This window comes from Dendrobates tinctorius, unplaced genomic scaffold (assembly GCF_039654945.1).
Source record: "Dendrobates tinctorius isolate UK_male_01 unplaced genomic scaffold, ASM3965494v1 ptg000159l, whole genome shotgun sequence".
Classification (NCBI taxonomy): domain Eukaryota; kingdom Metazoa; phylum Chordata; class Amphibia; order Anura; family Dendrobatidae; genus Dendrobates; species Dendrobates tinctorius.
The window spans coordinates 10,668,988-10,693,737 of record NW_027361826.1 but is presented as its reverse complement, the minus strand read 5'-3'; the positions used below and the strand labels follow the sequence as shown (position 1 = coordinate 10,693,737).

General features: G+C 42.7%; 1 protein-coding gene across 1 annotated transcript in view; it reads right to left on the bottom strand.

Moving 5' to 3' along the window:
• Positions 1 to 19,289: 19,289 nt before the first annotated feature.
• The window catches only part of CSNK1E (casein kinase 1 epsilon), a 70,543-nt gene continuing 65,082 nt past the window's right edge, over positions 19,290 to 24,750 (bottom strand). Inside the window, exons 10-11 of the mRNA XM_073549507.1 lie at positions 23,314 to 23,375; positions 19,290 to 20,644 (exon numbers count right to left, since the gene is read on the bottom strand). Coding sequence (XP_073405608.1) covers positions 23,343 to 23,375 — 33 coding nt within the window. The 3' untranslated portion in view covers positions 19,290 to 20,644; positions 23,314 to 23,342. The remainder of the gene's footprint in view (positions 20,645 to 23,313; positions 23,376 to 24,750) is intronic.

Genomic DNA, 24,750 nt, shown 5'->3' with positions numbered 1-24,750 from the left:
TCATCGCGCACGCCCGACATCTGACCCGGAAGTACAGCCGGAGGGAGCCGGAGCTGAGCAGCCGTCAAGGTGACGGCCGTGCACAGCTCCCGGCCCCGGCCTCATAGAATGTGACGCGGGCGGCTGTCTGCTGCCGGCGGCATCACAGCACAGGGCACGGCCGGCACTGTACAGGTGCTGGGGGAGCGGCTCGGGGGGCATTTGCCTCTCTGACACCCGGCCCAGCCCACCCCTGGGCCCCCAAAAAACCTTGGGCCCGGGGCGACCGCCCCATCCGCCCCTATTAAGATCCGCCATTGCACCTGAACTCTTTTATAGAGCCTCACACCTGATTTAAATTACGTGCACTAAACCAAAGAAACTAAAGTACACTACCACTCACCACCACCGGGGCAACTTAGAATGAACAACACCACGTGTAATAATTCTAATGGCCACCGGGGGCAATCAACCCACTTTGGCACCAAGCCAAAGGAAAAAAAGTTCACTTCCATTTACTTGTCAGATACCCGCTGGATCATGACATGGGCAAGCTAAAACACTGCACCCATTCACTTTATCTTAGCAGTTTCACACCTACACTGCGCTACACCTCTGCTTCTCACTACAGGCTGGTTTGTCTGTCAGTCCACCTTCCCTACATCATCCATAGTGAGTGAGCGTGTGTGGGTTACGCCTTCTATATATACGGTGAATCGGAGAAACAAATTTTTAGCAAGAGGAAGAGAAAAAAGTGATCCAGCTGGAGACGGAGGCGGCTGCAATTTACAAAGCTTTATTGGACAACTTAAAAATATGTTGGTTCTGTAAAAATTTCTAATAGCAAACACCAAGCACACCAGTGAGGAGGATCAATGCGTTTCAACTAAAAAATAGTCTTAGATCATGACTAAGACTATTTTTTAGTTGAAACGCGTTGATCCTCCTCACTGGTGTGCTTGGTGTTTGCTATTAGAAATTTTTACAGAACCAACATATTTTTAAGTTGTCCAATAAAGCTTTGTAAATTGCAGCCGCCTCTGTCTCCAGCTGGATCACTTTTTTCTCTTCCTCTTGCTCCTAATTCATGTGGATGCTCACCACAGTCCGTTCTGGGCGTTGGCAGGCTTGGGGATTGCTTTGCAGACGGGTAAGCTGACTACTATTTTTTTTTTTTTTTAAACAAATTTTTACACTATACAGCTTGTATCTTGTTATACAGTACCTTTGTTCGACATTTAGCATTACGGTCAAATCCATACTGTGTAAGCGTCTGAGAGTGACGATGGGACTATTTATATGGAGATTTCAATTGTACCCTAAAAAATATATACTTGCTATCTTGTTATGCAGGACCTTTTTTACAACATTTTTTATTATGGTCAAAACCAAACTGAGTGAGCGCCTGAGGGTGACTACGGAAATATATACCGATATTTTCAATAACACAATAGCAGCTAAGGCAGGAGGTGTTGAGCCAGCGTCATGGTGTAGCTCTGAAAGGCTGTAAGGCTCCCTTTTCTGGGAGTAGGTAGACTGCTTTTAAAGCCGGAATATCAGGAACTGTTTGTGGCTTACATTGCTGAAACAGCCACCAGCTTTATCGCCTCCTCTTCTGAAGTTGTAAAAAATGCAAGCACTGAGTCGTAACTGCAGGCTTCTGGTCATGAGCAACCCCTTTCCTTGTGTCCTTCACCCGCCCCAAAAGTGAAGGATGTGGAAGCACACACTTCAGATTACTCCATGGAGCTCTTTTCACATACCATGCGTGGGTTAATTAAAAATAGGGCCCATCATGTACTGGAGCAATGTAAATGGGGCAGATCAGACACTGGAGCAACATCTAAGGGGCCCAATATACACTGGAGCATTAGAAATGGGGCCCATTATATATGGAGCATTATTAGGGCCCATGATACACTGGAGCATCATCCATGAGGCCCATCATGTACTGGAGCATTGTAAATGGGGCAGATCAGACACTGGAGCAGCCTCTAAGGGGCCCATTATACACTGGAGCATTACAAATGTGGCCCATTATATATGGAGCATTATTAGAGCCCATCATACACTAGAGCATCATCCATGAGGCCCATCATGTACTGGAGCAATGTAAATGGGGCAGATCAGACACTGGAGCAGCATCTAAGGGGCACATTATACACTGGAGCATTACAAATGGGGCCCATTATATATGGAGCATTATGTGGAGCTCATCATATACTGTATGTAACATTATATGTAACTAATTATTTGGTATGGAGAAATATATGGGGCTCATTATTCTGTATGGCGCACAATGTGGTGGCCATAACACTGTATGGAGTAATATACTGTCCTGTTTTTGAGCTATTGTACAATTTAAAATAGATCAGTCATGTAAGCAGTGAAGTGTCATTGTATTATACCTATATTTCTGTGGCGTATCGGAGCATCATGAGTTGTGGTATGTGTTAAAGGGGCGCACTGACACTCTTTGGCCCAGGGCACACGAAAACCTGGAGCCAGCCCAACCCCCCCACAACTTTAGCCAAATAACCCCCAGTTTTCAATGCGTAACTATTATTAGGAAGTAAATTAAGGTTGACAAGCTTCAGTTATAAGAATTGATGTTTTTGGCATTGAAATGGGCACTGTAGGTGTGTTTACTGTCTTCTACTCCCTGCCGACTTTGCTTCCCCATTGACTTGCATTGGGTTTCGTGTTTCAGTCGGCCTCCAACATTTCCCTATAGTCGGCTATAATCGCGGAAAAAAATTGTGTGGGCTCCTGCGCAATTTTCTCCACCAGAGAGGGAAAGCCAGTGACTGAGGGCAGATATTACTAGCCTAGAGAGGGACCTTTGTTTTTGCCCCCCCCAAAAGAGAGGAGGAGCTAACAGAGCAGTAAAGAACAGTGCAGAGAGAGTGAGTGAGACATCAGGAGAAAGTGAAAATAAGCAGACGTGCTGTGAGGCAGCTCCCTTTCAGGTGTTGCAGAGAGAAAGCTGAAAGGGAGAAACAGAAGGAAGCTTCCAGAAGAGAGAAGGGGTCCTAGGGGCACGGATAGTGAGCATTCCATCCATGGGGCCCAATCCAAGAGTGAAGGGACCAGGTCACAGTGGGGTACCGACCCTTGAGACTAGTGGAGAAATCACCAGACTCAACTAGCAAGCCGGAGGCAGGGGCACCTCTAAGGGCTTCAGCCACAGCCACAGTTATCTTCGCCAAAAAGGCAGCCATATAGGAGCAAGGGGACGCAGAGAGGACGTCGTCCGACAAGGTCCATAGCTGCTGTCTCGGGACACTGACTGTGAGTTGTTGGGCAGGAAGGGAGGAGAGCTAGCACAGTGAGACGGCCAGGAAAGGTACATACAGAAAGGAGTCCTGGGAAGATGTGTCCTGATCGACCTGGGAGTTTTCTGGACCCCTCACCTTGAGGACATAGCGCCAAGTGGGCTTCTGTGCACACCAGAACTGTGAGTAAAGCTTTGGAAACTGCACCCCAACTCTGTCCTCTAATCATTCCTGCGTCACCTGCCCTGCACCACATTCACCATCCTCACCTTTAACATCTACATCCAAACTGCCCTGGGATACAGCTCTACCTGTGGAGAGCTCAACCATCTCTGCTACCATGTCACCATCCCAGAGGATCTGCATAGCAGCGTCTGTCCCCTGACCGAATACCACAGGTGGCGTCACGAACACTTTATTATAAACTTTATTCCCATGTAAATATCCCTTTAATTGGAAGCCCAGGGCCACAGACCGGGTCACCGCTGCCGTGACATATCCCCTTTAAGAAGCGGCCCGGTACTGAGTATCAAGCGCTGTCCACAGGGTATGGCATGGCGTTGCAAAATGGAGTGATAGCCTTCCTTGTTCAAAATCCCTTTTACCTTGTACAAATCTCCCACTTTACCAGCACCAAAGCAACCCCAGACCATCACATTACCTCCACCATGCTTGACAGATGGCATCAGGCATTCTTCCAGCATCTTTTCAGTTGTTCTGCGTCTCACAAATGTTCTTCTGTGCGATCCAAACACCTCAAACTTGAATTTCTCTGTCCATAACACTTTTTTCCATTCTTCCTCTGTCCAATGTCTGTGTTCTTTTGCCCATATTAATCTTTTCCTTTTATTAGCCAGTCTCAGACATGGCTTTTTCTTTGCCACTCTGCCCTGAAGGCCAGCATCCCGGAGTTGCCTCTTCATTGTAGAGGTTGACACTGGTGTTTTGCATGTACTATTTAATGAAGCTGCCCGTTGAGGACCTGTGAGGCGTCGATTTATCAAACTACAGACTCTAATGTACTTGTCTTGTTGTTCAGTTGTGCAGCAGTGCCTCCCACTTTTCTTTCTACTCTGGTTAGAGCCTGTTTGTGCTCTCTTCTGAAGGGAGTAGTACACACCGTTGTAGGAAATCATCAATTTCTTGGCAATTTGTCGCATGGAATAGCCTTCATTTTTAAGAACAAGAATAGACTGTCAAGTTTTACATTTTTTTTCTGGCCATTTTGAGAGTTTAATGGGACCAACAAATGTAATGCTCCAGATTCTCAACTAGCTCAAAGGAAGGTCAGGTTTAGAGCTTCTCTAATCATCCAAATTGTTATCAGCTGTGCTAACATACTTGCACAAGGGTTTTCAAGGGTATTCTAACCATCCATTAGCTTTCTTACACAGTTAGCAAACAAAAAGTACCATAAGAACACTGGCGTGATGGTTGTTGGAAATGGGCCTCTATACACCTATGAAGATATTGCATTACAAGACAGACGTTTGCAGCTAGAATAGTCATTTACCACATTAACAAAGTATAGAGTGTATTTCTGAATCATTTAATGTTAGTTTCATTGGAAAAAACTGTGCTTTTCTTTCAAAAATAAAGAAATTTCTAAGTGACCCTAAACTTTTGAACGGTAGTGTGTATATATATATATATATATATATATATATATATATATATTTATTTATTTATTGTCTCTAGCGTGGGTATAAATATATGTATGTATAGTCAGTAGAATAATAATTGTAGACTTTTGGTATGCAATAAATATTATTTAGTAGTACACTCTTGTCTCAGTTAGGCACCATTCTTGCATATATAGCATAAGGAACAGAAAGCGTTAAAGGGAATCTGTCACCTCAATTTGGAGCGGTATGTAAACGAGTTTTGTCCAGTCTGATGGGCGGTGTTTTGGCTCCTTCCCTCCACCCCCTCCTTGGCCGCTGTACGCAATCTTTCAGGTAATTTCCATAGTTGTTCTGATTACGCGCGTGCGCATTGCAATCTCCAATCGCACATGTACAGAATGCTTTGCCCAACTGCGGGCAAAGCCGAAAAGCAGAAAAGCGTCGGTGAACTATGTCCCGGAACACAGAAATGGCAGCAATACTTCCGGGACATAATTCACCGGCGCATGCCCACTAATGCTTTTCGGCTTTGCCCGTTGAAGTGGTGCAGGGAGAGCTAGGGCGCCCCGTAGTGTTACGGACAGGGAAGGAGCCTCTGGTCACCCGACAGTTGTGTCATGACAGTGCCCCATCCTGGTCCCCTTCGTGGTATAATGTCCCCCTTCCTGGTATAATGAGCCCCATCCTGGTCCACTTGCTGATATAATGTAACATATCCTAGTCCCCTTCCAGGTATAATGTGCCCCATCCAGGTATATATGTAATTTATAAATACAGACCAAAAAAGGCAAAACAATATAAGGGATGCCAAATCGACCAGCAGCCATAATAGATCATACAACTGCTCCCTATAGGACACTCCTGAATATAGCCTAACCAAAAGAATCAAAAAGGAGTTTGCAGTCCATAATTATATAAAAATATACATTTATTGAACATATACCAAATAAATAACAATACACATATAAAGAGGAAGGATCAGATAATGATGGCTAAGGTCACTTATCAAAATTGTGTAAAGTGCCAACAATATATAGAAAATTATGGGGATGAAATAATAAGTACTATACCAACGCAATCATATGCACATGCACCCAAGTATAAGCTGGCATGTATCAAATAATACACATAATACAAGCACAATGCTTACCCATAATATGTAAAAGCTGGACCAAAGCCCCCCGCAACCGACGAGCGTTTCGCTGATCTTTTTCAAGGTGTTTTGTTATTTATTTGGTATATGTTCAATAAATGTATATTTTTATATACTTATGGACTGCAAGCTCCTTTTTGATATATGTAAGGAGGTGGCGGGGACGCTCATGTACCTTCTCTCTCCGCTGTTCACCTGTGTCACATGCGGCACCCTGATGTTTTATAAATGTTTTACTATTGGATGCAGTGTAATATACACTCACTGGCCACTTTATTAGGTACACCTGTCCAACTGTGTGTTAAGACTTAATTTCTAATCAGCCAATCACATGGCGGCAACTCAGTGCATTTAGGCATGTAGACATGGTCAAGACAATCTCCTGCAGTTCAAACCGAGCATCAGTATGGGGAAGAAAGGTGATTTGAGTGCCTTTGAACGTGGCATGATTGTTGGTGCCAGAAGGGCTGGTCTGAGAATTTCAGAAACTGCTGATCTACTGGGATTTTCACGCACAACCATCTCTAGGGTTTACAGAGAATGGTCCGAAAAAGAAAAAAAATCCAGTGAGCGGCAGTTCTGTGGCCGGAAATGCCATGTTGATGCCAGAGGTCAGAGGAGAATGGGCAGACTGGTTCGAGCTGATAGAAAGGCAACAGTGACTCAAATTGCCACCCGTTACAACCAAGGTAGGCAGAAGAGCATCTCTGAACGCACAGTGCGTCGAACTTTGAGGCAGATGGGCTACAGCAGCAGAAGACCACACCGGGTACCACTCCTCTCAGCTAAGAACAGGAAACTGAGGCTACAATTTGCACAAGCTCATCGAAATTGGACAGTAGAAGATTGGAAAAACGTTGCCTGGTCTGATGAGTCTCGATTTCTGCTGCGACATTCGGATGGTAGGGTCAGAATTTGGCGTAAACAACATGAAAGCATGGATCCATCCTGCCTTGTATCAACGGTTCAGGCTGGCGGTGGTGGTGTCATGGTGTGGGGAATTTTTTCTGGGCACTCTTTGGGCCCCTTGGTACCAATTGAGCATCGTTGCAACGCCACAGCCTACCTGAGTATTGTTGCTGACCATGTCCATCCCTTTATGACCACAATGTACCCAACATCTGATGGCTACTTTCAGCAGGATAATGCGCCATGTCATAAAGCTCGAATCATCTCAGATTGGTTTCTTGAACATGACAATGAGTTTACTGTACTCAAATGGCCTCCTCAGTCACCAGATCTCAATCCAATAGAGCATCTTTGGGATGTGGTGGAACGGGAGATTCGCATCAGGGATGTGCAGCCGACAAATCTGCGCCAACTGTGTGATGCCATCATGTCAATATGGTCCAAAATCTCTGAGGAAGGCTTCCAGCACCTTGTTGAATCTCTGCCACGAAGAATTGAGGCAGTTCTGAAGGCAAAAGGGGGTCCAACCCCTTACTAGCATGGTGTACCTAATAAAGTGGCCAGTGAGTGTATTTGTCATGTACTGTAATGTGATGTATTGTGCTTTAGCTTAGGGATAGATTAGGAAGTAGTGCAGGACCATAGGGGGATTAGAATGGAGGTGGGCACATTAGATATAGAGAATAGGATAGGTAAGTGTTAGTTAGATATAGGCAGCATAGGGGTTAAGCAGATGGGAGGAGTCATAGAGCAGAGCAGCACAGACCAGGGAGGTATAGGAAAGGCACTTCCTGATTAGAGACAGACCCCAGCTTGCCCAAGGGCAGAACATGTGAGCAGAGTATTACAGGCCGTGGGGATAAAGCTGTTGCAGTAAGGGGTCCCGGGCTGAGAATCATGCAGGTGGTCACCAGCTTATACAGAACAGTTCCAAGGAAGGATCCAAAGCTAGCAGCTGGAATTAGGAGGCAGCTGAGTCTGCGAGGCCTTTACCCTATAACTCGCAGCCGGACCATGGAAATGGCAGGAAGCTGGTGGGCCTGGAGCACGAGTGAGATAGAGATTGTCCAGAAGAGGGACTGGGATTGTCCAAGGAAACCGGTGGAACACGGATTGTCCAGGGATATAGTTGAGCTTGCTGGGAAAGGGAAGCTGATGCAGAAGAGAGTCTGTCTGGATGACAGGGAAAGATAAGAAGATGTCTCTGTGTTTGACATGTGCTGCCTATGATGAATATGATGAATATGCTATGATGAATATGCTAGTAAAGTTAAGCTGTTGGAAAAAGATCTTGACTCTGAAGTGATTTGTGGAGCTCATGAATGTAGAGCCGACATGGCAGCAGCTGAGGGGAATCTGACAGAGCCTGTGAGTGTGCTGTCTTGCATGCTGCACATGCAGGACAAGGGACTTTATTTGCAGTTTCTTTTCATGTACGAGGTGCCGGGGTGCTCACTGTTGCTTAGTGAACGCGCCCACTACTACCACCCCGTGCCACCTTGTTACATATATGTGCCCCATCCAGGTATATATACTTCCTATCCTAGTATAATGTGTCCCATCCTGGTCCCCTTGCTGATAGTGTCCCCCATCCTGGTCCCCTTCCTGGTATAACGTTTCCCATCCTCGTAAATATGTGCTTCCACCTGCACAGAGAACAGAAGTGAATTATGACAGTGAGCACATCACTTAGAGTAACTGCAGAGTTTTCCTTAATGGACAACCCCTTTAAACAAATTAATCTGACACTGCTCACTTCTGTATTTCAGGTCAGTGCTGCCAATGACTTTGCAATGCCACCTGAGATATGTGCATGATCGGCAGGTAATGTGCACAACTTCTGCTACTTTTGTTATTAGTGGTGAGCAGATCGGTGGTGGTCCACATCATCCAGAGACCCCACTGATCACCCAGGCCAAAAAAGCTATTCTGGATTTCGCTGCTACAGAGGCAGAACCTATGCACACATCGCTGAACAGTCTGAATAGAAAGTCTAGGAGATTGTAATCCTCTCTGTACAAGCTCAGACTTCCTATTGAGGCTGTATACAGTGCTGTGCACAGGCTCAGAGAGGAGATCAGGGCCTGCGTCTACTGAGCAGCGCACTGCAGAGCACCTTTTTGCTGAATTGGTGGGATCTCGAGGCTCATCCCCCAATTTGTTACACATTAGGCACCTGTCATTTATCAAAAGAAAAAAAAAAGCGATGGTAGCTGCTCATTAAATTTGAAGTAGCCTGCAGTTATCTTCAGGTTAAGTGTTGTTTTTTTATGACAGGTTCCCTTTAAATGTCAGATTTGTATTATTTTTGTTCTTTCCCACAATTTCACTGCAAGTGATTTTTTTCTTGTTTTCCAGTACAAATGTAGTAAACTGAATGGTGTCATTCAAAAGTGCACCTCACCCTACAAAAGAAACAAGCCTTTATATACAAGTGTGTCTTACTAAATTAGAATATCATCAAAAAGTTATTTTATTTCAGTTCTTCAATACAAAAAGTGAATCTTGTATATTATATAGAGACATTACAGAGTGATCTATTCCAAGTGTTTATTTCTGTTAATGTTGATGCTTATGGCTTACAGCCAATGAAAACCCAAAAGTCATTATCTCAGTAAATTAGAATACTTTATAACAGCAGCTGGAAAAATAATTTTAAAATCTGAAATGTTGGCCTACTGAAATGTATATTCAATAAATGCACTCAGTACTTGGTCGTGGCTCCTTTTGCATTAATTACTGCATCAATGCAGCGTGGCATGGAGGCGATCAGCCTGTGGCACTGCTGAGGTGTTATGGAAGCCCAGGTTGCTTTGATAGCAGCCTTCAGCTCGTCTGCATTGTTGGGTCTGGTGTCTCTCATCTTCCTCTTGACAATACCCCATAGATTCTTTATGGGGTTTAGGGCAGGTTAGCGGTGTGGTGAGGTTACGTTTTTTTATATAATAAGGGACTTTCAATTCTCGGAGAATAACTTTTCAGCATATCAAATTTCCAAGGAAAATCTGCTTAATTTGGCGAATTCAAATTTTGCCCAATTCGCTCATCCCTACTAAGCAAAAATATAGTTGTGTTCAGGGCTGATATGAGGGATAGGTAGGGTAGGCACCAGCCTAGGGCGCTACATCTTGCCTCCTTGAGGGAGGCGCAATTTGAAAAAAAAGTCAGTAGTAAAACATGTCACTCCGTAGTTCAGAAATTGGGTGCACAGAGAAAGAATACTAATCCTGGCAATAATTGGAAGAAAAAAATCTGGTACTCCCATTCAGCATCAAAAATTATATTTATTCAAAGTACAATTGTCCAGAAAGGTTATATTCATATACGTGTAACAATTCGGTCTATACTTAGACATTCTTCAGACAATATATAAACCTTTAACCCCTTCACTACCAAGGGTGGTTTGCACGTTAACTCCCGGGCCTATTTTTACAATTCTGACCACTGTCCTTTTATGAGGCCATAACTCTGGAACGCTTCCATGGATCCCGGTGATTCTGACATTGTTTTCTCGTGACATATTGTATTCATGTTAGTGGTAAAATTTCATTCATATAACTTGTGTTTATTTGTGAAAAAAATGGAAATTTGGCGAAAATTTCGCAATTTTCCACCTTTGAATTTTTATGCCCTTAAATCACAGCGATACGGCACACAAAAAACTTAATAAGTAACATTTCCCACATGTTTACTTTACATCAGCACAATTTTGGAAATAAAAATTTTTTTTTGTTAGGAAGTTATAAGGGTTAAAAGTTGACCAGCGATTTCTCATTTTTGCAACACCATTTTATTTTTACGGACCACATCACATTTGAAGCCACTTTGAGGGGTCTATATGATAGAAAATACCCAAAAGTGACACCATTCTAAAAACTGCACCCCTTAAGGTGCTCAAAACCACATTCAAGGAGTTTATTAACCCTTCAAGTGCTTCACAGGAATTTTTTGAGTATTTAAAAAAAAAAAATGAACATTTAACTTTTTTTCACCAAAAAAATACTTCAGGTTCAATTTTTTTTATTTTACCAAGGGTAACAGGAGAAATTGGACTGCAAAAATTATTGTGCAATTTGTCCTGAGTACGATGATACCTGATATGTGGGGGGGAACCACTGTTTCGGCGCATGGCAGAGCTCAGAAGGGAAGGAGCGCCGTTTGACTTTTACAATGCAAAATTGGCTGGAATTCAGATCGGACGCCATGTCACGTTTGGAGAGCCCCTGATGTACCTAAACAGTGGAAACTCCCCACAAGTGACCCCATTTTGGAAACTAGACCCCCCCAAGGAACTTATCTAGATATGTGGTGAGAACTTTGAACCCACAAGGGCTTCACAGAAGTTTATAACGTACAGCGGTACAATTAAAAAATCTTTTCACCCCCAATTTTTTATTTTCCCAAGAGTAACAGGACCCTAAAAGTTATTGTGCAATTTGTCCTGAGTACGCTGATACCCCATATGTGGGGGTAGACCACTATTTGGGCGCATGGCAGAGCTCGGAAGGGAAGCAGCGCCATTTGACGATTTTGGCTGGAATTGAGATCGGACACCATGTCGCGTTTGGAAAGCCCCTGATGTACCAAGACAGTGGAATCCCCCCACAAATGACACCATTTTGGAAACTAGACCCCCCAAGGAACTTATTTAGATGTGTGGTGAGCACTTTGAACCCCCAAGGGCTTCACAGAAGTTTATAACGCCCAGGCGTGAAAATAAAAAAAATCATTTTTTTTTTTTCACAAAAAATGATATTTGTGCCCCCAATTTTTTATTTTCCTAAGGGCAACAAGAGAAATTGGACCCCAAAAGTTGTTTTGCAATTTGTCCTGAGTAGGCTGATACCCCATATGTGGGGGTAAAACACTGTTTGGGCGCATGGCAGAGCTTGGAAGGGAAGGACCACCATTTGACTTTTTCAACGCAGAATTGGCTGGAATTGAGATCAGATGCCATGTTGCGTTTGGAGAGCACCTGATGTGCGCAAATAGTGGAAACCCCCAATTCTAACTCCAACCCTAACCCCAACACACCCCTAACCCTAATCTCAGCCCTAGCCCTGGCCCTAACCCTAATGGGAAAATGGAAATAAATACTTTTTTTAATTTTATTATTTTTCCCTAACTAAGGGGGTGATAATGGGGGGTTTGATTTACTATTTATGGCGGGTTTTATGTTTGGCAGCTGTCGCACGCTAAAAGACGCTTTTTATTGTAAAAATAGTTTTTGCATCACCACATATTGAGAGCTATAATTTGTCCATATTTTGACCCACCGAGTCATGTGAGGTCTTATTCTTTGCGGGACGAGTTGATGTTTTTATTGGTACCATTTTTGGGCACGTGACATTTTTTGATCGCTTTTTATTTTGTTTTTTGGGACACAGAATTTACAAAAACCAGCGTTTCATGAATTTCTTTTGGGTGGTGCGTTTACGCCGTTCCGCGTGCGATAAAATTGATAAAGCGGTTTTCTTCTTCGGCTCAGTACGGTTACAGCGATACCCCATTTATGTGTTTTTTTATGTTTTGGCGCTCTTATGCAATGAAAACAATTTTAGATAATAATTATTTTTGCATCACTTTATTCTGCGAGCTATAACTTTTTAATTTTTTCGCTGATGATGCTGTGTGGCGGCTCGTTTTTTGCGGGACAAGATGACGTTTTCAGTGTTACCATGGATATTTATATGCGTCTTTTTGATCACGCGTTATTGCACTTTTTGTTCGGCGGTATGATAAATCATTTTTTGCTTCGTTTTTTATTTTTATTTTTTAAGGGGTTCGCTTAAGGGGTTAACTAATGGGACAGTTTTATAGGGTGGGCCGTTACGGACGCGGCGATACCAAATGTGTACTTTTTTTGTTTTGTTTTTTTTATTTCCAAAAAATGAATTTATTGGGGAATATTTTTTTTTTCTTGAATTTATTTAGCGATTTTTTAAAATTATTTTTACACTTTTTTTTTTTAACTTTATTACAATGTCCCAGAGGGGACATCACTGTCATGTGACAGATCGCTGATCTGTCACATCACAGATCGCTGTGACAGATCAGCAATCTGTCACAGGCAGTGTGCAGGTTTCCTCCTTGCCTGCGCTTTGCAGGCACTGAGGAAGCCAGCTTCCTGCAGGCCCCTAGAGGTCCCCGCCGCCATATTGGATCCGGGGACCTGCAGGAAAGGAGCCCCCCCGCAGCAGCGCTGCACATTGCGCTGCTGTGGGGGGCTCAGGGAAGCACGGAGGGAGCCCCCTCCCTGCCGATGCTTCCCATTAACCCACGGTACACCACGATCGTGTTTGATCGCGGTGTACAAGGGATTAAAGTGTCGGGGGCGGTCCTTGACCGCCCCTGACACATTGTGCCGGGTGTCAGCTATGATAATTAGCTGACACCCGGCCGCGATCAGCGACGCTCACCACGTGGGCGCCGCTGATCGCATTAGACATATTCCGTCCATGGTAATTAGGGCCCAGGGCACATGGACGGAATATTACGTCCAATGAAGGAAAGGGGTTAATGGGACCCCATATTTTTTGGAAAGCGGGAGATGGAGAAAAGACGCTCGTTAAAACGGCATGTATGCTTTAAATGGTAGGGGATCCAGTAAGATCGGCTCTTCACATAGCACTATCTGCTTTTTCACTTGCCTAGCGCCGATCTTACTGGATCCCCTACCATTTAAAGCATACATGCTGTTTTAACGAGCGTCTTTTCTCCATCTCCCGCTTTCCAAAAAATATGGGGTCCCATTAAAGGTTATTATATTGCCTGAAGAATGTCTAAGTATAGACCGAAATGTTACACGTATATGAATGAAGTGATTTTAATATATCTAATTCTTTATTCCTAATAAAATTTATATACATTTGGTCTAAAAACACTCTGACCCCTTTGTGCTCTCATCAGCCGGCTGGGGGTGTTGGTATTTATATTAAGGTTTTGATTGTGTGATAATTCCCCTTCTCCTACTTTGTTTTTTTGCCCATTCCCACTCCCCGGTGTTTACCTCTGTTGTTTGTGAGTATATTTGTAAGATTGGTATTTTCCTTTATCCCCATTTGTATTGCCTTGTTAGGGTCCCGTGTCACTTAGCGACACACCAGCGATCCTGACAACGATATGACCTGTAAGGATCGCTGGTGTGTTGCTAAATGATCGCTAGTAAGCTGCCAAACAGGCAGATCTCTTCAGCGACACAGCAACAATCCAGCGATCAAACATAGAGATGTGCGCTGGCCAGCGGGACGCCGAAAATACGTCCCAGGACATTCCTGCACGATCAGCGATATCCAGCAGGGGGGCCGGTCGCTGCTGCAACATGTAGAGAGCGCAGGCAAGATCGCTGTTGCGTCACAAAATCGGTGACGCATTAGCGATCTCGCTATGTGAGACGGGGCCTTTAGTCTGGTTGGTGTATTACAGTACACTACTACTTTCTTCCCTTAGTGGGGGAAGGGTACAGACTAAGGGCAGATTCAGGCGCTAAGGCAAGGTGCATGGCCCCAGCTTCTTCACCATCAGAAGTAATCTGGGGAACAGGGCGAGCGAGGGCACCCCTAGTGGTAGGGACAGGGAAGGGGACAACAGTCGTGACCCTAATGATGATTTTGGGCAGCACGGTGGCTTAGTGCACAAGGACAACATCTGCAAGGAGTTTGTATGTTCTCCCCGTGTTTGCGTGGGTTTCCTCCGGGTACTCCGGTTTCCTCCCACACTCCAAAGACATACTGATAGGGAATTCAGATTGTGAGCCCCCATTGGGGACAGTGATGAAAATGTGTGCAAAACTGTAAAGCGCTGCGGAATATGTTAGCGCTATATAAAAATAAAGATTATTATTATTATTATTATTATTTTGGTTTTGTATTCATGTACGGATGATGGTTCTGGTGATGAATACAGCACCAGAATCGTATTACTACATGAACACATCAACAAAGCCATCAGTAGTACATGAATACAGCACCAGGACAACCATCACTACATTATCACCAGAATCAACATCAGTTTTGTTTCAAACAGTGTTTGTTGCATGATGGATTCAAATACAGTCAGCCATATTCCTTTATCTATAATGGGGTCTGTTTCGCTTCCATTAGGGAATCCGCCAAATGCTCGATTACAGTGTCTGGCCTCAGGTTCATCTGTCTAGTGCACCAAGATACCTTATCCCAGCCCTGGTTGTGTATGAGCCCTTGGATTGCTTCTGTAAACAAAGTTGCCCCATTAAGATTGATTCACACAATTCAGTCGTCTTGGTGTGTGTTTTTTTTTTTATAGCACGGAAGCTAGGAAAAACAGCATTTCAGCTTATTGTGTGTACCCATCATCAACCTGTTGATATCTGATATCAGATGTCACAATACAAATGGTATACATTAGTGCTTAAACCTGATGAGACTGATATATTTACTTTGAGAAACCATGTCATGTCTGTACAATCCGGATATTGAGACTAGCTATAGAATTATTGTGCTCACCAGTCCAAATGTCACTCCCCACCCATCCTGACCGACGGCTAAAGCTTGCATTAAGCAGCATGACGAGATCCCAGCAGAGGAGGGGACACGAGTTGGAATGGAGTTTAAACTTTCATATAAAAGTATACCAGTATTTTGACAATGATTACCAAAGCAAATGTATCAGCCTCTTCAGGTCTAAGGCAAATTTCACATTAGCTTTTTTTTTTTTGCCCAGCGCATCGTGCGCAATAGAAACGCATGCAAAAAACGCATCATGCGTTTTTGCATGCGTTTGCGTCTTTTATGCGCATTCGTTCTCTAGGGGTTAAAACCAGTGTCTATACATTTTTATGCCAAAAACGCATGCGCACGAAAACGCAGACGAACACATGTCCATGCGCACGCCTGCGTTCCCATAGACTAAAGCGATATTTTGTCGCATTCCGTGCGCAAGCGTTTGACGCCTTTCGGTGGACCCAAAAATGCAACGGGTTGCGTCTGGCGCGCGCCTAGACGCACACCTTGAAAAACGCATGTGCACGAAAACGCATGCGAACTCGTGAAAACGCAAGACCATGTACACGCCATGTTAAACATAGGTACGCATGATGCATGCACGCGCACGATGCGCTGCGCAAAAAAATGCTAATGTGAAACCAGCCTAAGATATAATTTTACAATGTATACAGTTTGTATTGGTAAATCCGGCAAAAGATGATGGGCTCACAATTGTCCATACCAGTAGATATATAACTTTTCGCAATTTTTGCAAAACTTGTGTTTTCTTTATTGGAGAGCTTCAGACGTTTGACAATATTCATGAATGAATAAAACGTGTGGTTTTTGAAGCAAAAATGCTTGTAAAAAGCTCAAAAACTTCAACTGGGCTGTTTTTTTTTTGCCTTCCTATTGACTTATTGTAAGGCCGGGGTCACACTGGCGAGGAATACGGCCGAGTGAGAGGCGTTAAAAGCACGAATTACAAACGGACCAATGATTCTCTATGGGGTCCCTCGCACCAGCCGTATATTTCTCATCCGTATCCTACGCTCCGTGCCAATCGCAGCATGCTGGGACTGTCAGCGTACTACGCCCGTAATCCGCCAATGCAAGTCTATGGGTGCGCAAAAAATACGGATTACACACGGACCACACATGTGACTTGCGAGAAATACGCACCAGGTGTCTTTTAGCAAAGCCGGCAATTCAGTGCGCTATACAGTAAAATCACACTGACAGGTTTAATAAAGAAACGAAAGAATAGATATATACACATAGAATACACACATACATATATATATGCATTCTATGAGTCTATATCTATTCTGTGGTTTCTGTTAGAAACCCTGTCATAGGGCTCCATTATATGTCCATTTTGCAAGCCTGCGAGAAAATCTCGCCATACGGATTACATACGGATGCTGACATGCGCAAAATACGCGACCACACCTTGATTACGGATGACATACGGAGCACTGTTTAGGGGCCATTCATCCGTATTACGCATGTAAAATGCTGACCGTATTTTGCGTCGGTTAGTGTGACCCCGGCCTAAAGCATTACCTCTCCTCTTAGAGGAAAATGCCTGAAAAATGGTCCGGTCCTTGAGCATGACGAACAGCGATTCGTCTTCCCAGAGAAATGAATTAGACCATTAAAAAGACCCTTTCGAGCATTTTTTCCCAGCACTTTTTTTTTTTTAAAGCACACCCACTCAAAAGACCAAAAAAAAAAAAAAAAAAAAAAAAAAAAAAAAAAAAGAAGAAAAAGCGTGAACATCGCCTAACAAATCGTTGGATTTTGTGCTATACTTTTAATAAACCCTAGCAAAGAATTTCAATTTTTTTTTTCTGCGAGATGAGAACAATGCAAATGCAGAGTGGTACAAGAACGTCAGCAGGGGAAAATTATCTGCAAAATAATCCCAATTTATATGCTAGTGTCTGCGGATAGCAGGCCAGCCACCGAACCAACAATTACTATATTACATTTTTTTTTCCTATTTTTTGTTTTAGAGAGACTTCATTTTCTTGCTGGCTGGTCTCTTGTGCCGCAGACCAGATATGGAGAAGACGTACAGTGCAGCCGGCATGCAGTGACAGGAGGGGTATAAAAATAGCGATGCCTTTGTGCTTCGACGCACAACACCATGTCCTCTGTGTAAGCATGTGACAAGAACACCAAAAACACTTCTTGTTGGTTTTCTCAGCGTGACACCCCTGCTGATTTCATATCGCCGGCAGTCAGTAGATATGGACTAGTCTAAATTTAGCAGGACAGCGTTGCACGTGTGGAGCAACCACCATGCAAAGGGAAGACTTGTAGGTGAAGACGGCCAACATCTTGTATTCATTTTTAGTTTATTTTTTAAATTTGGAATTTGGTCATTTGTTCCTTTTTTGCTGCTTATGAATTTTTGATGAACTCTTAAAAGGCTGTATTGACACATCCATAGAAAGCTGTCAGTCACTGAGCGAACCGCCCGGTTGACCCAAAATTTCATGTTCACCTGTTGACTTACAGTCAAGATCTAGCATGTTTTTTTTTTAAAAAAAATAAATAAATTATACACACTTTTAAAAAAGAATTTGTGTTCACTGTTCGATCAGGGGTGAGTTTCAGCCATCTCTCCCCAGACAAACAGCCGGTTCAGTGGAGCCGCAGCATGAACATTCGTCCCCCTTGCTGGATTCAATTGTATCTGCGCATATACTGTACAATTGAAGATATGAGTGGTTCGGCATCCAGTGGTTACACGTTTGTGAACCCTTCAGAATTTACCATAATTTTTGCAAAAATTTGACTTAAAACTGCATCAGATTTTCACCAAAGTCCTAGAAGTAGATGATAAGAACAGAGTCAAACAGGTAGCATTGGTTCCTAAAATAATCTATGGGGCTGTACATTTTTTATTTTTTTTTTTGCAGACCAAGCACAAAATCACGGGACATGTCCAATATTGATCCGAGTGTTGGATCAAACACAGCAATGCAAGTCCATAAAAAAATAAAAGTCGGACAGCCGCATACCATCCGAGTGCAGTCCATTTTTCATAGAATGCTAGATAGAAGGTAGAAGTGACAACACTAACCGGTTTTCTTATAAGTGAAAAAAAAAAAATGGGCGTATGGATGAGCCCTAAAGAACAGCGAGGACTTCAAAAAGGAAAAAGAAGGTGTTTTTTTTTTTAATGGGCACATATTTTATAAGAGGGACAATTGATGGAGACCATATTTCAGAAAATGGGTAGTGTAGGGCTAGAATTTATGAAAGAGCTCAATATGGGGATTATCTTTTAAAAGGGTAATGGTGTGCACAGCGGATTTCACAGGAGGCAGGGTGGAGGCTGTAATTTATAAAAAGGCCACAGTGTGGGGGTTTATTTCATAGAGGCGGATGGTGTGGGACTAAATTTAGGCCATATTTTGATCTGGAGGCTCAGTGTAGTCAAATTTTAACCAAGAAGCATAGTTGGGGGCTTTATATACATGTCAAGAAATTACTGGTAACATACAATACTTACAGTTGTCTCTTTTTTACATTACCATTCGGTTCCAGAGATATGGGACTTTTTGTTTAGTGCAATTTTTTTATAGTGTTTACAATGTGGGCGGTGCCATCAGGAACCTCTGGGGCGTGCCTATAAGCTGATCTGCATACTTACCCTGTGAGCCACACCATCCGGTAGCGCCAAATAAGACCCATATCTCTGGAACTACATGGGCAAATTTAGAGAAAAAAAAAATACCCAGGAGCAGAGGGAATAAAATAAGAGCCAAAACAGGCCACTTTTTGTGACCTGGCGACGGGTCCTATTTAAATCTTACGCCACAATGTACTATAAACAAACTGCGTTAACATCTAGAAAATAAGCCAACACACCTTTTTCATCACTTTATCATTTTCTACTTTATTACCTCAAATTAACAAACACATTAAAGCTGAAAAAGTCTATTTACACAGGAAGTACAAAAAACCCCCCAAAAAGTTGTGTCTCCCCTCCCCCCCAAAACAGGATTTTTTTTTCACTTTTTTTAAAATTATAAAGTAATAAAAATTTCCAGAAATAAAAATGAAAACGATAATATATAAGTAAATAAATTAGGAAACCAAAACATTGTTAAATATTGAAACAGTTTTGGAGGGCGTGTAAGAGTTCGACGTTACATGGCGCCATCTGGTGGTACAGATGGGAGAATGTCCAGGTCACGGTGAGAAATAGAAGATCCAACATTCGGCATCCCACCATCCGGGACCATCCCAACCATTTACAACCCTCACTAATTAATGTATGCACCTTCACAGTCTTCATCAGAAAAAAAAAAAAAAAAAAGTCAAAAAGCAGCCGTCTCAGTCTCTCGTCACTGCAGAAGGGCAGGGGGGAGGTGCAGAAGGATGTGCGTTGGTAATTTTTTATTTTCCTATTTTTTTTTTTCCAAAAGAATTAGACCACAAGCCACTAGCAGCCACAGTGGGAGATACCGAACAATAAACCTACTACTAAAATACTATTAAACCTATAGATAAAACGGCCAGTAACTGCTGGGTTCGCCCACCGCTCAGGCCACTCCACCCTTTTCTCCAAAATCTGCATGGTTCTTTGGAGCAGGTGCATACTAAAAGCAAGCCAAGCATCCACTGCAGATCAGAAATTAGGCCTCTCTCCAGCCTTGCATTCTCCGGGACCTTTAATGACAGTAAAGCCCCATTTATCCCTTCCGTGGTTAATTTAGGTGGCGGCTGGAAGGGGAATGGAGCCCAACCCCGGCTCCCGTACCAAGGAAGGCTTCAGTCTTGTAATAGACAAGTCTTTTTTTTTTCCAACTTGCTAATTCTTCTCATCTTTAAAAGGTGAAAAGGAACAAAAAAAATAAAAGGTACAGCTATAATCTTACATTTAGAAAAATGTAACGTTTAAAGTTTTTTTTTTTTTTTTTGAGGGGGGGGATGGTGGTTTGGGAGAGTAAGCTAAAAGATAAAAAGAATATATACAGTATATATCTATATGTAGTGTTCAGTTTTAGAAGGAGCAGGAAGAACATCTGCTGTCCCCGGACTGCCAGTATGTCGGTAAGGAAAGGGGAGCGGTAAATCCCTCCACGACGCACAAGTTCTTGTGTCTGCGCTGCTGGAACCGGCATCTTCTGCGTGGCTCTCCTCATTGGCAGAAAATAAAAAAAGTTTTAAAAAAATGTAAATTTTGTCATCTTTAAAAGAAAATGAAATACAGTGAAGACACTGAAAAAGAAAAAAAAGAAAAGAACAAGTGTTAATATACTACAACATCCCCCTAGTCACACAAGAGCGAGAATGTGTAGGATCCATATGAAAGACGAGATGACTTTAGGATCCCCACTGGAATCGCATACGGTGATGTGTGTAGGTGCCGTAGCTATACTTATGGTATACATCAGGCCCCAAATTCTAAAGCAATTCTCCCCCGGAAGAATTGCAGGGTTTTTTGTTTTGTTTTTTTAAGATCTAAAATCATGTGGCATTGAGAAAATATTAACATAATCAAAAGCCTTCCCTAAAAAGGTCTAAAAATGTTTTTGCATATTAAAAATAAAATCCTCATGCATCACACATTGGCATTAAAAAATTGGGCAAATAAAAATGAATAAAAAGGGTAAATAAGCCTATGGAACAGGTAAACTATGGAAGGTTGGGGGTAGATGTAACACAGATACAGCTAGTGATCTACCACATACAGGTGAAATATGCAGCCATCCATCACCAAACCCAACCGTTACCCGAGCTAACCTGCACATAGCAGGTGGACCAAGTCACAAATTAATAAGATAGTCCCTAATCATCCCTGTTCTCATATGCATGCTTGACCACAGAGGTTGGCACCCAATAAAAAGTACAAGAAGGGGCCCCCACTTCAAATCATCTCTCCCTAAAAAGGGCCCCAAAATCTAAATACATCCAAACCTCCACCCACAAACAGTATGAATAGTTCGCTTAGGCACCCAAATGTTATTACTATACAGTAATTAGTACATCATACCATACTATTATATATGGGAACAGTAATGGGGTGTATCAAGTGCCACAAAGATATATGGTAAGGGACACAAGCCGTTACTTATCTAACTTTGTCTTTGTTGGCTCACATGGAAATATAGGAAGAATCCCTTTAATTTCAATGTAACTTGGCCCCAAGGCCTTTTCACCGATACCATTTAGGTTAATCTGTAGGATATAGTGAAGAGGCGCTCATTCCATACATAGCGATGACGTGCAATGACCCCAGGATGTTACCACCATCCAGGCGTCATGGCACATCAGGAAGGCAGATGATGACAAGGATAATTAGGGATAGTCTTATTAATTTGTGATTGACCCACCTACTAATCTATGAGTGCTAACCACAGTGGCTCAGTGGTTAGCACTGTTACTTTGCAACACTGCAAAGAGTTCTCCCCATGTATGCTCTCCCCATGTTTGCGTGGGTTTCTTCCTACACTACAAAGACTACTGGTAGGGAACTTAAATTATAAGCCCCAATGGGGACAGAGATGATGTCTCTAAAGCACTGTGGAATTAATGGCGCCATATAAATAAAATACATAGTATATACCTAGAGCTGTATCTGTCACACATTCACCAATTTTCAGTATTATATCGGTTTCATATGCTTATTGAGAATACATTAAGACGTTTGCTAATATTTGGACTTTAGGGTAGTTTTTCTTCCAGAGCCAAGAATGATCCATATGCTTTTGTGTAGATGGGAAGGTAGTACTACCGATTGACATTTCCAAACAGCACCTACCCCAGTTATCTTTTGTATGCCCCCTACCTCCTTTAATAGGTGGGATTGCTGGGACTTTCACCGATTCCAAGAATGGGCGCCCCAAAGTCCCTTGTCTGAACGGAGAGGTAGTGCGCATGTGCCACTATGCCCACTCCATTTACACTAGGAACCAACATTATGGAGACGGATAGGGAATTGGAGAAGTCAGACACTGTGGGATAATCCATCTAAGAAGCTGAACAGCTCAGACTGCAAAAACTAAGCCTCCTAGAAAGGTCAACCACTATTTTATCCTCATATATTCGGAGTAAATTTAATTTGGATTATCATCAGATGCTCAATGGAGTCATACTGTATGGCCTCGAAATTAATAGTTTCCTGGATGTTTTGCTGTAGAATCCAATTTGCATGGTAATGGATAAAGAGACAACACCACACGTCACCAGGGTATCGGAAGACTACAAAGAACGATTCAGTCCTTTGTCTTGGCACTAAATTGCAGCCTACATGCATATTCACATGCCCAAGTGACAGCTCAATATTTCTTGCTAATAACAGGAATTAATTAGAAGTACGCCAATCTTTCCCATACGAAAGATCTTCTCTAACGCTACACAGATCTATTAGTGTGTTTGGAGCTTGGATGTTCGGCCATGTAACTGTGCGTGATAGTGAGGATATCCCTTCTAGAGCATCAAACCCCACACTGTGCGCGATAGTGAGGATATCCCATCTAGAGCACCAAACCCCACACTGTGAGCGATAGTGAGGATATCCCTTCAAGAGCACCAAACCCCACACTGTGCGCGATAGTGAGGATATCCCTTCTAGAGCACCAAACCCCACACTGTGCGCAATAGTGAGGATATCCCTTCTAGAGCACCAAACCCCACACTGTGCGCAATAATGAGGATATCCCTTCTAGAGCACCACACCCCACACTGTGCGCAATAATGAGGATATCCCTTCTAGAGCACCACACCCCACACTGTGCGCGATAGTGAGGATATCCCTTCTAGAGCACCAAACCCCACACAATCTTGCACCAGTTGGATAATTTCTATTCTCCCCGTCACACCACCACAATCCTCATTTTTTCATTATTTCTCATGGTAATCTTATGAGAGATTTAAGGAGATCTCACCTAAGCAAACATTGGTCCGGTGACAGCCTTCATTTTCCAAGATGGTCAAACGGTACGCTGGCCTAAAAAAATAAAAATAAAATGTGTCAGTAATTAACAAGGCGCTCCATCAGAAGGATCCATTTAGATAAGCTGATCGGCTTGGTTTACACAGGCCGGCCGGTATTGTGTTCTCACAGAATGATTGTTACTATGCTCTCTCTGTGGTCATACACAATCCTCCATATCGGCAGCACATCTCCCGTTTACATAGAAGTGCTACCATGAACAATGATTTTATTGCCGACACGAGAAATCCAATCACCTGACAAACAAACTTTCTGCTCGTTTGTCAGGCAATTGCCAGCATGTTTAATTAATCCTATAATAGGTGAATAAAGAATATTTAGTGAACATTATTGGCAAGTCTAATTGGGTCTGAAAGGAGTTGCATTTTTTTCTTCTACAATCACAGCCACCCTTCACTTCCTTGATTGACAGCTCCAACTTCACAAGAGCCAGCAAAGAGGAGAAATCGGAAAATAAGTAGGGGGGAAGAAAGGTGCAGTGAACTTTTTGGCCACAGAATATGCACCAGGCACTTAACCTTGGTTTGAACAGTCATTTTGTACAGACAGATGCCATTTAACAAAATCTTCTGTCTTTATGGAACATTTATGGTGACTGTTTGTGGGGATCGCGTCAAAAACGCGTACTACAGTGGCAAGTAAAAGCTTGGGCATCCCTGGTCAAAATTACTGTTATGACCAAGTAAGCAAGATAAAATCATCTCTAAAAAAGGCCTAAAGTTAAATATACGGTGACACAATTACTTTGTATTTTAGGCAAAAAAAACAACAAAACATTTTTATCTTTTACATTTTAAAAATTACAAAAAGGAAAACGGACCGATGCAAAACTTTGGGCACCCTGCATGGTTAGTATCTAGCAGCACTCCCTTTTGCAAGTATCACAGCTTGTAAACAGTTCTTTGTAGATAGACAATTCTTGTTTCAGGAATTTTCATCCATTCTTACTTGGAAAATTCTCCCAGTTCTGTGAGATTCCAGGGTTGTCTTGCATTCTCTGCTATTTTGAGGTCTAGCCACAGATTTTCACTGATGCTCAGATCAGGGGACTGTAAGGGTCATTGTAAAACCTTCAGCTTGCTCCATTTGAGATAGTCTATTGTGGATTTTCACGTGTATTTGGGGTCATTACCGATTTGGAGAAGTCATCCTCTTTTCAACTTCAGTTTTTTTTTTTTCCAGATGGTGTTATGTTTGCATCAAGAATTTGTTGAAATTTCATTGAATCCATTTCCTCTACCAGTGAAAAGTTCCCCGTGGCATTGGCTGCAACACAACCCCAAAGCATGATTGATCAACCCCCACGCTTAACTGTTGGTGAGATGTTCTTTTCCTGAAACTGTGCCCTTTTTCTCCACACATACTTTTG